Source organism: Plectropomus leopardus, chromosome 12 (genome assembly GCF_026936395.1).
Source record: "Plectropomus leopardus strain MGB_pleo_1.0 chromosome 12, ASM2693639v1, whole genome shotgun sequence".
Classification (NCBI taxonomy): domain Eukaryota; kingdom Metazoa; phylum Chordata; class Actinopteri; order Perciformes; family Serranidae; genus Plectropomus; species Plectropomus leopardus.
In genome coordinates this window covers 15860002-15876383 of record NC_142187.1, presented here as the reverse complement: position 1 = coordinate 15876383, position 16382 = coordinate 15860002, and the positions used below count along the sequence as shown (strand labels likewise).

The window sequence follows — 16382 nt, the reverse complement described above, 5'->3', positions numbered from 1 at the left end:
GGGGTCATTGTGACATTGAGCCCCTCCCCGTTAAACTTTGGCACAAAGCCAGCAGATGAAGATGGCTGTAGATATTACTTCCTCTCCTCTGCATATACGTATATTTTAATTAAAGTGAATACATCACATAAGTGAATTGAGACCTCACGTGCAGTACAATGAAAACCTTCCTCACAGTGTAGTCGAGATTTTTCAGTGTACAAATTGCAGAGAAAAACAAAACGAATTGTTGAATATTCGTACTGAACAGCCAAATCTGATTCGGCTGACATAATTTTGAGTTGGGTACAGCCCCAGTATAACGTTTATCATGTTCACCATCATAGGTTAGCGTAGTAGTACAACCATGTAAAGTCTGCGCCTGCATTAGGAGAAATAACTCTTTATACCAGCATGTGGCAGCAGTCTATATTCGTCATTAAAAAGAAGAAAAAAGCTAGCCTCTTAGCATGTTAACAATGCAACTCTAGAATATTTAGCGTGCACCAGTGAACACACAAACAACTACAAACTGTTTCTGCCCAAGAGCTCAATGACTAAAAACTTAATCTTGCCTTATTTAACAAGTTTGTTTTTTTATCTCACACCCTCTTGACATAAGTTTCTTTTCTTTTGCCTTCGTTACCTCCATTTCTCTTCATGTGCACGGAGCTGAACTGCCAATTAGAGTGATTTCACTCACCTACAGGCTCCACCGTCTCTGACTCCAATTCAGAGTGGCCAAAAAAAAGCTGGCAATGGTCGACAAGGGTCAACTAGTGCTAACATTGCAGAATATACCACAAAAACTTGGTTTACAGACTCTCAAGGATGGCCCGACACTATGGGCCGTCTGGGCCGTTAGTAGCTGAGGCTGATGAGGATGTCATTTGTTTTGCAGGTATTTTTTCATAAACCAAAGTAAAAGAAAGAACTAAAAAAAGCAATGGAAATTTTCACATGATGATGGTGCTAGATGAAAAGTTAAGGCCTCAACAAATTCATCGTGTAGGGGACGTGACTCTGAAAGTCTGTTCAAAACTTAGTGTCAATCCATCCGAGAGTTGTTGAGATATTTCAGTGTGGATCGACAGTCAGACTGGTATTGCTATCAGATATTCTGATATAATGCCAAACAATCCTCTTTAAAGTGATCTATGATTAAAACATGGTAATGCTATTTTGATGAAGAAAATAACTTTTATTGACCTTGCTTAACTTTACAGAGTTGGAGTGATTTTTCTTAATCCATTCATTTTTTTTAAAACATATTCATAAAATTGCTACAGTCCACTCGGAGTGTGCTGGTGCTGCTGCTGCTTGCTCGCTTGCTTTGCATATTGGCTGCGCTGTAAAAACACAGTTAGGTTTGCAGTTTTTTAATTAGGTCATCATCACTTTGAGTTTAATCTGCTCATGTTTACTGCAACTAACACACTCCCGGAGGAGCATCCCAACATATTTGTCCCCAAGCAATCTCACAGAGCTCAAATTCATTTATTTCAACAAGACTTGCACTCGTTGAAAAATTGTTTTAATTTGTTTTTGTTGATGTGAAACCAAAATGCAGGAAGAAGTGCTGGGGAAGTGCTGTTATTGTACGCAGGCGATAGCTGCAGAATGTTAAGCAGCAGCTTTTGAATGTGGAGGAAGTCATTTACTTTGCTCTAGCAGCTGACCGGCGGAGGAAAGAAGGAACAGAGTTAGGGCTCTGATTCTCCGAGAGGAAGCTTGAAATATAGATGTAGAATTAGGGTTTGCGTATATTAGTCCGTATTACAAATTTTCTAACCTCATAACAGATGTGTATTCTAGGGACATAAAACAGAGAGGTAACATGTTTATGTGTAATTTCTCAAACATTGTCTCTTCTTCTTTTCATATGTGTGTTTTCTATTCAGTGTGTCATTGTGATGTCTCAGATGTCATGTCTGTGAGGTGATTCACTCCAAAACAAGAAAAAGGCCCATTCACGACACGACACCTAAACCTTTAAAGGGGACACATTATGCTTTACATATTAAATGTGGCCAAAGTTTCAAAAAATGAGGTAAACGTATATAGAAATAGGCTTATCCATAAGAGAAAAAAAATCATGCTTCCTCCCACTTCAATACTATTTTTCCAACAGTTTTTTTCTACACAGGCTATAGTAGAGTGTCTTAGATTTTGACCTGGCTAATGAATTTTAAATCATGATCCTTTCTTACCCTCAGCTGTGCATAAACTACAGTTTATAAACTTCTTTTTGAAATACAAAAATGTGAAATTATCAGTTACTGTCTCAGCCATGAGAAGCAGCTAATTGTCGCTCATCAGTATCAGCTGAAAAACAAAATCCATATGGTGACGTCATAGTGTGCTAGATTTCTTATGTAGTTATCTGCTCTGAGCATGTTACAGCAAGTGTCACAGTGTACAGTGTTACATTATATTGGCTATACTGCTAAATGCAGCTACATGCTTACATCAGCAAAACATGTAAACTTGGTTGCTGATTACATTTCTCCACGATTTTGGATAATATTCCTGCTGGAACATGTCTGGTTGTGTTCAGGAAATTTTATTGGGGACTTTTCATGAAAGTGCCACCATTCTCTGTTACAGTAATTCCCCGGCTGCAAGTTCACTTTTAACATGCATGTAGGTTTTAATTTAATTGATAATTGATGTTAATTTCTTTGCCGTTTTGGGTCATATTTCTGCTGGAACATGTACAGTTGTGAAGATTTTGGGGATTTTGTTCATTTCTTCTCGATATGTTCTGCTGGAACATGTGGTTGCATTGTGAAACTTTTAGTGGTGGTATTTCATGGTAGAAAGCTATTCAGTCTGACCAATAAGAGCAGACTGGGCTTTTTTCAGGAGGGGAGCTTATAGAGGCTGATGCTAAAACTGAGCGTTTAAGACATATAGATGAATACAGGTGTTTCAGTGCAGGCAGTATGAGGAAAATAAAGTGTTTTGAAGCATGCAAACATGTTCCTGTAGAAACATTATATACAACTATGAACCTGAAAACAAGCATAAGAGGTCCCCTTAAAGATAATCGCTGACATTGGTTCAACACCTTTTATTAAAAAGCATTTAGATTGAAATTCATAGTAACTTTGTATAAATTGCATGTACAAAGATTTTTCTTTTGTTCTCATATCAGAAATACTTTCTATTGTAGTGCTGCAGTCAAACATTTTAAATATTCCTGATAATTGTGCGTCTGTGTGTGTGTTGTGTGTGTTGGTGGAAGAAAGTGCGTGGCTCTTTCACATTTGATCCATCGTTAAGGTTGTTTGTTCAGAAGTTGTGTCGTCCACTTTAGCCTCCGTATTTCCTCAGGACTTGTCTTATGTATCATGAGCTCATCTGCACACAGCCACAGTTAAGATAATAAAATAACTGGTAATCATTCATTAGTACACAAACAGAAAACACCCTAGTGTCGGATTAGAATAGTTGATTGGTTGGTTATAATTTGAAGAGATTGATGCGGGAAGCTGTTTTGTTGTACATGTTGTTATTTTTGTTTACCTGTCTAGCGCAGATTGGAGATCATTTGTCTTTTGTTGTGTGAATCGTGCTGTACTCCCTCCTCTTACCCACCACAGAAGCAACGTTTCAGAGCTCATTTGGGGTGTAAATTACAGTATTATTTTATACACACTAGTGGATAAACAACATCATCTCTGAAGTATTTGAGTAAGTGATTTCGGGGTAATGCTTTCGCTGCAGAGTGTCTGTCAGGGAGAATTTAACAGCGGGGGATAAAACTGTCGGCTCTAGACAGCATAGTATAAACCTCTTGTCCTGGAATAGGTTGAAAGTGGTGCCAGCTCTTCTCCATGCTATTCCAAAACTTGACACAGTATATTGAGAGCCTTAAAATGTTATTGATCAGCTCCCCATTCAGCCTCTGTCTCTATTCCCGTATTGCTGTTTCTGCTCTTTTTTAGAGCGGAGAATTATTGAAATATGTGCGTTGGAAATATATTTCCACCATTAGAACAAACAGATGATAAATCAGGAAGCATTCTCTAAAACATTTTATTGCTAAAAAAAAAGAAAAAAGAAAAAGAAAAGCATATTTATGGGGGTATATTTACAACAGAGAGAAGGCTGCTGTGATACACTGTAATGCATTGTTGGCTGTGCTCAAAGGTGCAGCACATTGCTGCCTGCCTTGAAGACATGACTCACTCTCTGCTTGCCTTGATGACAAGATGAATGAAATTAACATACTAGTCACTTGTAATTACAATATTTAGCCAGCTGATCAAGTTTAGCCCCCTGGCAGCTATCAAAGGGCAGCTGGTGAAGTGTTGGGATGCAGGTAAAAGAGACAGGGGTGTCAAATTCAATGAGCTTCTTCCTTTGTTACTCTTCCAATCCTGCCCCACTGTTTACAAATGAAAGCCCGTCCACGACAATCCCCCGTCCACCTTGTGATACAGCAGGATATGTCAGAGGGTGGTTTTCACCTCTAAATGGACCCCAGGCTTTCCCATTGCTCCTCTGCTCTCAATATACTGGCTTTGAAGCATGCAGGATGCAGACATTTTTCTTTATTCCTGCATGGTATTGTACCGACTGCTTCTCTGCATGTCATTAAAGAGGCTTGAATCCCACAGACCACACACTTTTTTGTCATTCTGAGGGAGAAAAGGTGCTCATAGTTATTTTCTCCCCCTGACTTTGAGCATGAATAGACACCTGTGAGAGTGGGAGTTTGAAGAACTTGCAGAAGGCATGATTAGTTCACTTATGATGTTTGACAACAATGATCTGTCTTGGAGGAGAAAGAGGAAGCAAGGGTTTGCCCCCATTTTGGAAAGGAAAACTTAAGAAATTCATCGTCTGACCCCAAGTGCTCCGATCTGGACTTGTGCACTAATTAGAGGTGATTGTTCCGGCCATTTTGAGTCCACATGCTGGGTCACTGCTGAATAGCTTGAAGTCGCTTGCAATTTATGATTGGCTCAGTCAGAATCTACTTTTAGACAAGCCTTAACAAAATCCCAAGAAATTAGGCTCCATCTATGTCGTCTTGTCAGAAGGATGTTGGCGAGATGTTGTCTCAAAGTGTTTAATGAATATTTGATTTTAACTCCAAAATTAAATCTTATCTGATCTCCTCCTAGACAGCCCATTGGGAATAATTAGACGAGTTGAATGAGGGTGGGTGGATAAGGCAGATTTGCCTCTGTGATGGACTTTTGTCTTGCTGCAAAAGGTATGGGAATGTCATCATCAATGCAGCTTTTGTGAAGTGTGTGTTTTTTTATAGAAATATCTTTGCGTGTGCACTGAGGGCCTTTGGACTGACAATTCAAGCATGGCTGTCAGCTATTTTCAGCAAACAACATGTTTGAAGTGATGATTTGCATTGCCAAACCTTTTTTCGGGGGGCAGCATAAACTTCTATGGAGGAAGGTTTGCAGTAAACTGTGACCAATAAGCTAATTGTTAGTTTGATTTTAATGCAGCAGTATGTGCATTTTGTGGATGCTCTGACACTAACATTTGTTGGGTTGTCACATTCAAATCAAGTTTGACCTTCGGTACTCTTTATCCAGTCACTTACAGCGACATGGCCCCTTTGAAATATGTTGTCTAAAATTGTCATTTCTATGCAAATGTACGACAAGAGTAAGTGATTTGGCCTCTGACTCTTTTTTTTCAATGCTCCTTCATATCACTCCTCTCACCAAACAGTTAAATTTTATAATGACAGACACTGAACATCAAACATGTTCAGTGTTGTTGCTCTACATTGAAATCATTTCATTGATTTCTTTCAAAAATGGACAGTATTTGCTTTTTTTCTGGCTACATGTCAGTTTAAGTTTCCTTCCCATTAAACATTTTCCTCCATTAAACTATCTCAGGTAGAAAAATTACCCAACGCCAAAGACCAATGGAAATTATAGTGTCTCTTTCAAATCCATTCATTCTTTCACTCAGAATGGACTTTTTTTTAGTGGCTTTACAAACAGGTGTAACACCTTGCACCATGGTTCTCTCCTCCTCCTCAATCTTCACCACCTCCATCCCCTCCTCTCACCACCCCTGTTTGGTTCACACAGCACCACGTCATCCTCCAGCATGCTCACGGTCAAGTAACCGCGTGTGGTGTTACTGACTGTGTCTATCCCACTTCTGCTTATCTTCGTCACTTCAGGTATCACGACAAACAGGAAGTGACCAGTAACTTCCTGGGAGCCATGTGGCTCATCTCGATTACCTTCCTCTCCATTGGCTACGGGGACATGGTACCACACACGTACTGTGGGAAAGGCGTGTGTCTGCTTACAGGGATTATGGTGGGTTCCTTTATTCAGAGAACTACATAACACGTAACAAGTACTGCAACAAGAAATTTGAGATAACGTCATATACAATTCTGCTTGTGTAACTTTTATAGTTTAGAAATACGTGAAGATTTTGAGTAATTTGTGACTGACAATCAAAAAAATAGAAGCAAATAAGGAGTCAGAACTATGAAAATACAGTGTTTGAACTCATTCACGTCAGTTGGCAGCTTTTACATATATTTTTATTAAGTACATTCCTCTTTTACCCGTCATGTCTTTACATACTTGTGTGTTTTGGGCTGCTCTATCTTTCTGATGAGCTGAATTCTACACAATTTCTGTCTGAAAAACAGAAAATCTTAAATTCAGCTTGTTTTTGTTATTTTGCTTCACTTTGTACTTAACTGATGCATAGTTGTTTTTTTTTTTTTTTTTAAAAAAAAACACTTCAGTTCTACTCTTCTCTCAGCTGATGTTTAAGTAAGGATTTAAGCGACATGCCATACAACTTACTGTTCCCAGTTAACCCTTTGAAACTTGAGAAAATTGTCTTGATATCTTTCAAAAATATGAGAAGAAGGCTATAAGCAAGACCACAAAATATGACCCAAAAATTGCAAGAAATTAGTAAAAAAAAGTACAAGAAAATAACCTGAAAATAGTTCAAAGCAAACAAACAAACAAGACTCGGAAAAAGTGCTTAAATTATTGCCTGTAATTATTGGTTACATTGTAAATATGTAGCATAATTTTAAATATGTAATTATGATAATTATGTTGAATATTGTTTTTCCCTAGTTTTTTTTTTTTCACTTTGACTTTTTTACTTGAAACCAAGTTTTAAAAAAAAAAAAATTCTAAATGTACTATTTTCTTGCAATATGTGGATCAGTTCATACCAAGTTGCTCATTGCTTTTTTCCCATGTTTTTGAAAGAAATCGCACCAATTTGTTTTAAATCCTCGTAAAAGGCATCTGAAAGCAGCACAAGAAAAGTGATGTCACTCCAGGTTTTAAAGGGTTAAATAACATTCCCTGACTCTGAGCTGCTTTGTCTTGTTTCTTTACCGGGTATCGTTTTATATGATTAATGTAGTAAAGTTGCATTTTGAAAGTTTATAAACAAAATGTTGCTTTGCCTGCTTGACCACATCTTTGTGCTGCAGGGAGCTGGTTGCACTGCACTGGTGGTTGCAGTGGTAGCCAGGAAGTTGGAGCTGACCAAGGCTGAGAAACATGTCCACAACTTCATGATGGACACACAACTCTGCAAACGAGTGAGTCTCATCCCAGTTCATTTAGTAACTGTGATATTTTTTCTATGTTTGACCGTCCCCTACAATTTTAGTACTTCATGGTTTGTATTGTATGTTACACCTTGTCCCCTTGGTTAGTTTGTCACGTATAAATAGGTTGTAACTCTGGTTTTGAAGAGTGCTATAGGAGTAAAGTTTACTTACGTACTTGCCACTATTTCAGCTGTATCTGTAGTTAATACTTTCAGACAGTAGCAGTAATCGTGGATGCCTGACTTTCAGCCCGTGCAGCCCAGTGAAGAGGGTCCTGTATATCTTTTGTCTTTTTCAACCTTGCTTCACAGGTAAAGAACACAGCTGCCAATGTACTCAGGGAAACATGGCTCATCTACAAACACACTAAGTTGGTCAAGAAGATAGATCATGCCAAGGTGCGGAAACACCAGCGCAAGTTTCTCCAAGCCATTCACCAGTAAGTCCGGCTCTTTGTCCGTTTTGCATTATCTAATGTGTAATGAAAATCTCTAATGGAAATATGACAGAGTTGTTCACCAACGACCACTGAGTGGAGTCACTCAGTATGCCAAAAAAATACAGTATGTTGTTGAAAAACACTTCTTGAGATGCTCCTTCTATGAGATTGTCTTTAGTGTTTTTCATGGTACACAATATTTAAGCTGTATTATTAGGAGTTGTATTGCCAATAAACAAGACTGTTCTCCAAAATACGACCACATTGGTCATGTTTACAAGCAGAAATTACAACATTTTTACCTTCTTGCAAGCCGACTACTTTTAGTGGCTGTAGAAATTTTTACGGGAGCAAAGGAAGTCAAAAAACATAGTATAAAGAGTAGTTAAGTCCACCTAGGGTTAGACAGAGGGGACGTGGATGGGTCAAACAACCACAGGACTTTCATCCAGGAGACAGATGTTTGTGTGCCAAACTAAAAGCAAACATTGAGTTATTTTAACACTGTATGTAGTAGTATGTCACGTGGCATAGAGATTTGATCGTGCATCAAAAAAAAAAAGAATAAATCAGGCCTGACTCTGCACAAACAGACATAGTTTATGTCCAAGCCTGACCTCAGCCTGAGCAACAGTTCTGGGCCCGAGCTCGATTAAAAATCCCATCCTAGCCTGAACCCAGCAGAGCAGAGAAAAAAAGCTGACACGTTTACATTACCTTAGTAACAAATTAACTTATTTTCTAACCAAACCACGATCATTGTTCTAAACCTAAACACTTAATTTTGGTGTAACTTTGACTGTTTCACGGCGTTAACTACCTGTTCAAAACTGTGACTGTTAACGGTCATATACAAACTATTTTGTCGTCCAGCGATACAAGCGCTGATTTAGGAAATGGTCCTGTGGGTTGTCTTCAGCGGGAAGGATCATAAAACCTATGTGGTCGTATGGGTTGGAGAACTTGGAATAAACAGACAAAATGCAGCTGTAGCTGAGAATATTTCTAGCGCTCGTTACAATGTCCTCTCCAAGAGTACCATATCCTTTGATTGTTATGCTCACACGTGTACTCTCACACATGCACACACGTACACAAGCACACACGCTGCAATCTAGTGTAATGGTCCTTCCTATCCCCCTCCCCTCCTCCCTCTCCCTCCGACCCCCTTTTACCCTGTGCTTACAGTGAGAAGTGTAATGGTTTCACTCGTTTCGTGAATGTTGTGAGGTTAAAACTCTGTACTGTGTTCTGTCTTTGTTTTGCTCTATCACCGCAGAGCTCAGAAGTAAGTTGAGTCTTCTATGTATCCTCCTCCTACTGTTTCCTCAACATCCTCCTCCTCTCTCCATGTCTGCGTTTGACTTGCATGAGAAAAAGCGTGTTACCAAAAAAAAAAGGAAAAAAAATGCTGGATGCTGAATTGTTTTTTGGTTTTTCTTTTACCTCAGTGTTCCATTTACCTCCCTCTCCCTCCCATCCCCCCTTTGAATGGAATGAAACAAAAAAACTAAGCATCAACATTTTGCCACTGGTGTCAATAGTGGAGGGTTTGTCTGGAGAGAACGTGTGAAAGAAAAAGCATCTTGCACAGAATGAGCTTGGAGCTTTGTTGGCCTGGCCAGCGGTTCATAATCATCTACGATGTACTGTATAATGTTGCCCATGATTAATATAGCTGCTCTGGAGGCTATATTAACCTGCATCAGCAGATATCATCCTACACTCCTGATGGTTTTGTGATGACATGAACACACACATACACACACACACACTTTAATGTATGAGTTTTAAATGTTTACTGTATTTACAATATTGATTTTTTTTCCCTTTTTTATTTGAGATCAAATACCAAAGCTTACACATGACATTGACAACATAGCACAAAAAAGACACAACAAGTAGGTTGTGTTTTTGGAGGATAAAATTGTACTCATAATGCATTACACTAATAAGTAGCGCTTTTAGCTTTTAGCCCCTATTCTTCCACAGCCATAAGGGATAACAAAGCCGGGCAAACAGACACATACGCGCTGTTTCCCACAGAGAGAGAGAGCCGTAAGCGAGCGGGCTCACTCCGCTCTGATATACTGATTTGCACATGAATAAATGCCCTTGAATGTCATCCTGTCTCATAATTTGCCGAACAGGGAAATTCTTCCCTCACACATCCAAATGATGGCTGTGTGATGCCACCGCTAACAATGACACATTATTCGCATCAGCGTTAACAGTTCTTACAGGGCTATAATGTATTTGATTAGAGATAAAGAGGCACAATGTTGAAGGCATCACAAAACATGTCCGATGTATCATTGCGCAAGTTATTTGAAATGTCTATGTTGCCGTGTGTTCAGCAGTGTCATAAGACAGTTTATTTTTGGCAAGCTTCATCTTTTATCTGTGGCATCCACACACACACACACACATACACATAGACCCATGTATACACACACACACACACACACACACACACACACACACACACACACACACACAGACTGGGAGAATCACATTTCATTGTGCACAAAGTCACTCACAGTCACTGCACGCTTACTGAATGACCAGTGTGTATATCTGAAGTCCTACCACTGAGCTGTGTGTAGCACTGACAAAGGGCATGTCATCTTTTTAATTTTTTGACATCTTACTTTTGGGTGGAGAGAGATGGGAATGTTATGATTTCAAACATGGATTTTTTGGGGGGGGCGGGTCTTGTATGGAAGCATATTGCATTCTTGCTGGGAAAAAAAACATCGTTTTCTCCTTTTTGAAATTATGTAGAGATTTTTTTCTTCTTATTGAGAAACAAATTCTTTTTAGGTTGTAACAAGATCATCTCAGCAGTAAGACTGCAAAAATACTTTTTTTTTTAAATGTAAAAAGTGCAGCTTAAAGCACATCAATATTATGAGATGAAGATCTTGTTATAACAAAAAAATAAATAAAACATGATAAATGGTCTGTTTTTTTCCAAAATGAACGTGGTATGCTTCTGAAGTTTTGCATGTTTTGGTATTGCATTGACCAAGACCAGGAATGCTTGTGTATATATATTTATACATATATATTTCTCTATATATGTATACATATAAGTTTGTAAAGTTCATATATTTATGATGCATGCAGGCAGTCCTCTCTCTTCTCAGTGTCATCAGTGAGAGAGCATGCCTGATAAAAAATATGTTGTTCCTCCTCCTCCTCTTCCTCCTCCTCCTTTTTTCTTACCTGTTGGCCCTCTCTGCCCCTTCATCTCCCCCAAACAACATGCCTCTCTCTCTGCTCCGCTCCTGCAAACTACCCTCTATTCCATTATTCCCTCTCCACTTCTCCTCACCTCCCTCAATCTCCCCTTTGTCCACCTCCTCCTCTCCTCCTCTTCCTGTTCCCACCTCCCTGTGCCTCCACTAGACTGCGCAGTGTGAAGATGGAGCAGAGGAAACTAAACGATCAGGCCAACACCTTGGTGGACCTGGCGAAGGTAAGTCTCCTCTCTGATGTAACTTTACAGAGGCTGGAATTTCGTTTAGAGAAGTGATCACATGACTACTTATAGACGAAAAAGGCTTTGATTATCTGACTGTGCACCACCTGACCAGCTTCAAACTGCACATATTGTCTCAAAGAGTACTTAAATCCTCCAAATAAACATTTGTATATCAGCTAGTTACCCTGTGTTATGTTGATTTTGTGAAGTAAACTGGTTTTTTTTTACGTACCTCCTTCGTAAATGAAGAATCCAAAAACAGAAAAACGTTGATGAGATGAAGTCATAGGTGACCACATTTAACAGCAGCAAAACTGTATCCAAACATACTTTTACAAACTCTCACACAACTCTTGCCGTACAATCCAAGTCTCATTTATCCAGCTCAGTGCTTCTCAAACAGACAGCCGTCTCTACCAGGGAGCAGAACTGGAAGTGAAGCTCATGTGCACTCTTCAATGCAAGACTCCAGTGACAAAAACAGTCATTTTAACACGCTGAACATGCAAGCTGCTGGTCTTTGAGCAGTAGTTTGTTTATGTTATTGTGTGACTTTGCTGAATCTGAACTAACCCCTTACCAAAAATTAAGGGAGACCACCAGCTAACTTCAATTCATTGAGGAATGAGAAAAAATGGCCATTTGCGGGTGTGAGGTCTTCCTATGATATTCAATGAAGACCAACAGTCTTCTTGGTCGGGCTGATATGTACTCTGGAACAGTAATGTAAACAAGTACAGGACTATCCCTGAAGTTTATTGTATACTTTTGCTGTTCAGTGTATTGATATTTGTCCACTAAAATCAAATCAAACTCAACACAAACTGATTTCCTGTTTCCAGTAACAACTTATGACAGTGTAAGGCTACGTTCAGACTGCACGGAAATCGTATTTGTCTCTCAAATCAGATCTTTAAAACCGGCTGTCCGAACAGTCATTTGCAAGTGATCGGATTTGATTTGTGTGTCCAACATGCAGAGTGAGAAACACAAAATAAAAAATAAAAAGGTTCCATTCTGAATGGCATTAAAAACGTATTAAAAGTCCTCAATCTAACTTGCTTGTGGCTGAAGGAACCTTGGAATGCAATCTGGATATGCCAAAAACTGATTTGGGCTGACAGTCTGAACAAGGCCTAACAGTTTTGGGAACCTGAGCCTAGCCACATACTGTGAACAGCATCCTTCTGTAAGAGGGTGAAAGCAGTCATGCCTCAGTAGCTTCTGTCCCGCTGTATAGACGTCAGCTGACCCAGCAGAGCAGAGCAGAGAGGGGGTTCAAAGGGAGGTGCATGACTGCAGCCTCATTTGATGTGGATGGCATTTGCACTCCAGTGTGTATTTTAAAAGGTTCTGAGGGCGACTCCTTTAATGTGTGTTTACTTGCCCTTACTCTGCTCGATGGTCAGATCCATCTGTGTACACCCTACAGCAGTTCAACGGCTCAATGTCTCTTTGTTATGCCCCAAGGTGAAGTAACCCTTTGATTTCTGGCTTATACATAAGACAAGTCATTTGATTTCGGGCATGCACTAATGTAATTTTGTATTTTGTGAGCACTACTGGTGTACAGCTGTATGTGAAATGGAATTTACTTTGTCAAAATAAAGAAAAGAATAAAATGTGCTTTGTTATATACTTTATAACATATACAATGGCTCTAGTCTGAATAGAAGAATTACATGCAGATACCACTTGCATTAACATTGGCCCGGCTGCATCTGCTGCGGAACAATAAGTGCCTAAATAATAGAGACGCTTTTCATTATATGAATGAGATGTGTAGAGCATATACATAAAGCATTAAAGACCTGCTCTGGCTATAAATGGATTGGAGAAGCTGGTTGTGAAACGGTGGGAAGATAAATATCAGTGCTGACTTGCTGAAACTACACAACTCCCCTTCACTCTGCATGCTCTCTGAGATAGACTGTTACATGTCATTTATGATGAGCTATTACATGATGTAAACATGCTGTACCTTCGGTAAATTCATTGCATGTCTCCTCTGAGAGATTAAGTTGTAAAATTTTTACATCTTGTCTTTCCCTCCTTTGTCCTCCCCTCCTCCTCCTCCCTCTCTGTCCTCCTGTTCTTGCACCTCCCCAAACACATTTACCTTCTCTCCTTCATTAGACCCAGAATGTGATGTATGACCTGGTGTCAGAGCTGCAGGAGCGCAGTGAGGAGCTGGACAAGCGCATCGGCACGTTGGAGGACAAGCTGGACTCGGTGACGGGCAGCCTGCAGGCGCTGCCCTGCCTCATCTCCCAAGCCATAACCCAGCAGCAGCAGGACTTCCTGGACGGCTTTGTTCACCGCTTTCGGCCCGCCTCACTAGCCTCAGAGCGCTCCGAACGCTCGGAGCGATCCTGGACTTCCACCGCCCGTAGGCGGCGCTCTCCCTCCACAGCACCACACACCTCCTCTGATAGCGGATAACCTTGACAAACCCTCTGCAATCACCTTCGAGCCTCACCTCTCCCAAACCAACTCGTCACCTCATTCTGTCCTATCCAAAGCCGTCCCTGTAACCGCTGGCGAGTCCATGTCTGGACTAATAATGAACCCATATCTTGACCCCTGACCTGATCCTTGCCCTTCCTCTCTTCCTCCCACTCATTCCCTCTCCTGTTCCTCCCTACCCAACATCAAATCCAAAAACCAATTCCTCTGTGACTGAGCCTCTCAGCACAGGACTGGATCAGAGCTACTCCAAAAGAACAAAGAAAAGCAAACAAAGACTAAAATCGAGAAAAAACACAAATGCATCCAAAAAAAAGAAAATGAGAAAAAAAAAATTAAAAATGACTGAAAAACCGAGATAAAGTAGAGATATGGTTTATGTTTTAGCCATTGTATGGCTGTTCAAGTTAGCTTTTTTGTAAAAGCCCTTGTATAGTTAAAAAATGACTGAGTTCAGGGTCGCTGGGGTGAGAGCTGGCTATCACACCGGAGAGTCCTTAACCACGAGGGGGGAAGTTGGTCTGTGGAGCTGGGGGCCTCGGCTCACCTGCTGGCCCTCTGAGGCCATGGAGGACATCCGTCCACCCATCCGTCCGTCTATCTGTTTGTCTGACGAGGAGAGCGAGACAAACCATTGGATTTCCCTTTCAAAAGACTAGTGTCATGGATTCTTTCCCATAGGTCAGGGTGAAAGCTTTAGAAGATGCTACGAAAGCTCTGACGTCATGTCAGTGTGTGAAGATGCACTTAAGGGGGAGGGGAAACTGTCACACAAAAGACGAGCAAAGGGGATGCATATGGCATTACTACTGGGTAGGAAAAATTTACACAGTTGCCAACTTCAAGGTTTCAGCTTCCTTGTTCTTACCAAGGGAAAATGAGAGCGACTATCTTTTTTAGTTACATATTGACATGTGATTTTTCAGTGCCTGAATGTATAAATAGTAGAGGGTTATTTAATTACTAATTTCAGAGCTTTTTTACGATGTTAACAGTCTGAATACAGCATTGCATTCCTTTTTCAGATACATTCCTCTCCAAAAATTTAAAGAAAATGTCTTAATGTAATGCATAACATTGCCTCCATTACACAGCAACTCTTAATGTTTTGAAGCCCTTTTTTTCTATTTCTACTAACAATGTTGGAAATGAAAAAGTTCACAGAGTAAGCAAAATTGAGACAGACAGAATATTTGTGAGTGTGTTGTCAAAGAACAGGTTCACTTTTAGCTCAATGCTGCACACTCATACACACACAACAATGAAATATGTAGTAGTCTACCTTTCTCACCACTAATTAGAGCTTCCTGTGGTCTTCAGATAATGGCATGGCTTGAGGTCTGCTGGTATATACGGCCACACGGGCACACATCACAGGTCGGACTGAGAAACCAACCCTGCCCCTTTGCATGGTTCTGTGCAAAAATGACAATGATACACAATCTTCCTCGGATGGCTTGATGATTTTACATGATTAAGATTTCATTTACTTTTGTTTGTTTGTGGCCTTTCTTTCTTTCTTTCTTTTTTTTAAAAAAAATTTTAACCAAAATTTCCCTCTTTTTTTAAAATTAGGATTTATAGAGTTCTAGAGTTGCAGAACTAGAGAGTTGCAGTAATGTGATTCTGTGATGCATTCCCTGTTTAAAATATGAGGTGAAGAAAGATCACTACTACAAAAGCATTCTGAAAGGATACAAATAAAAGTGCTGAAGAAATGAATGGGTCCCTCTGCAAATTTAAAAGAATAGTTTTTGGAAATGGATGTATTCATTTTCAAGCGCGATGTTAGATGAGAACATTGATACTTCTCCCGTTTCTTTACAAAAGAGTAATTATGAAGCTACTGCTAGTAGCTGGTTGACTTAGCTTAGCATAAAGACGGAAAACATGGGAAACAGCTAGCCTGGCTAATTCGCAATAGGAAATGGGAACGTGTCGTTATCAACAGCAGGTCTGCTGATTTTAAAGGATAAGGGAAAGTGTGCCATCTGCTGGCTGTTAATGGTAAGGGTGATTAAGATTTAAGACACCAGTTTATTTAGCATGCAGTCAGACACAAAGGTAAGCTAACATGCATTTCGTTTTTCTTGATACCAGTTATACATTATTGTTCATCAGTAGCTAACGTTTTATAAGCATTCAGTTAGCATAACTTTAGCTAGCCTACCTTTTTCCAGATAATTGTGTTGTTGGTAATTCGCTTGTAGATCTGAAGGTACCCACCTGTCTACAAATTGAACACAAATCCAAAAATCAATAAACTTGCAAAAAATTTTGAGTTTCTTTCAGGAGTAGGTGCTAATGCCGAAACCAGATAGACATCAGGGACTGTAAAGGTCACGGGTGCTTAGTTGGCAAGTTCACAAGACTGGATATCATTAACTTAATTCAATTTTGTAATATTTTGCTCC

At 39.8% G+C, this 16382-nt stretch overlaps 1 protein-coding gene across 3 annotated transcripts in view; it reads left to right on the top strand.

Annotated features, from left to right (window-relative positions):
• Positions 1-15983, top strand: part of kcnn1a (potassium intermediate/small conductance calcium-activated channel, subfamily N, member 1a) — a 100146-nt gene extending 84163 nt beyond the window's left edge. For all 3 annotated transcript variants that reach the window (XM_088085295.1, XM_088085293.1, XM_088085294.1), the window contains exons 5-9: positions 6155-6296; positions 7454-7564; positions 7888-8015; positions 11427-11496; positions 13639-15983. In XM_088085295.1, the coding sequence (XP_087941421.1) occupies positions 6155-6296; positions 7454-7564; positions 7888-8015; positions 11427-11496; positions 13639-13944 (757 nt within the window). In that variant the 3' untranslated portion in view covers positions 13945-15983. The remainder of the gene's footprint in view (positions 1-6154; positions 6297-7453; positions 7565-7887; positions 8016-11426; positions 11497-13638) is intronic.
• Positions 15984-16382: the final 399 nt, after the last annotated feature.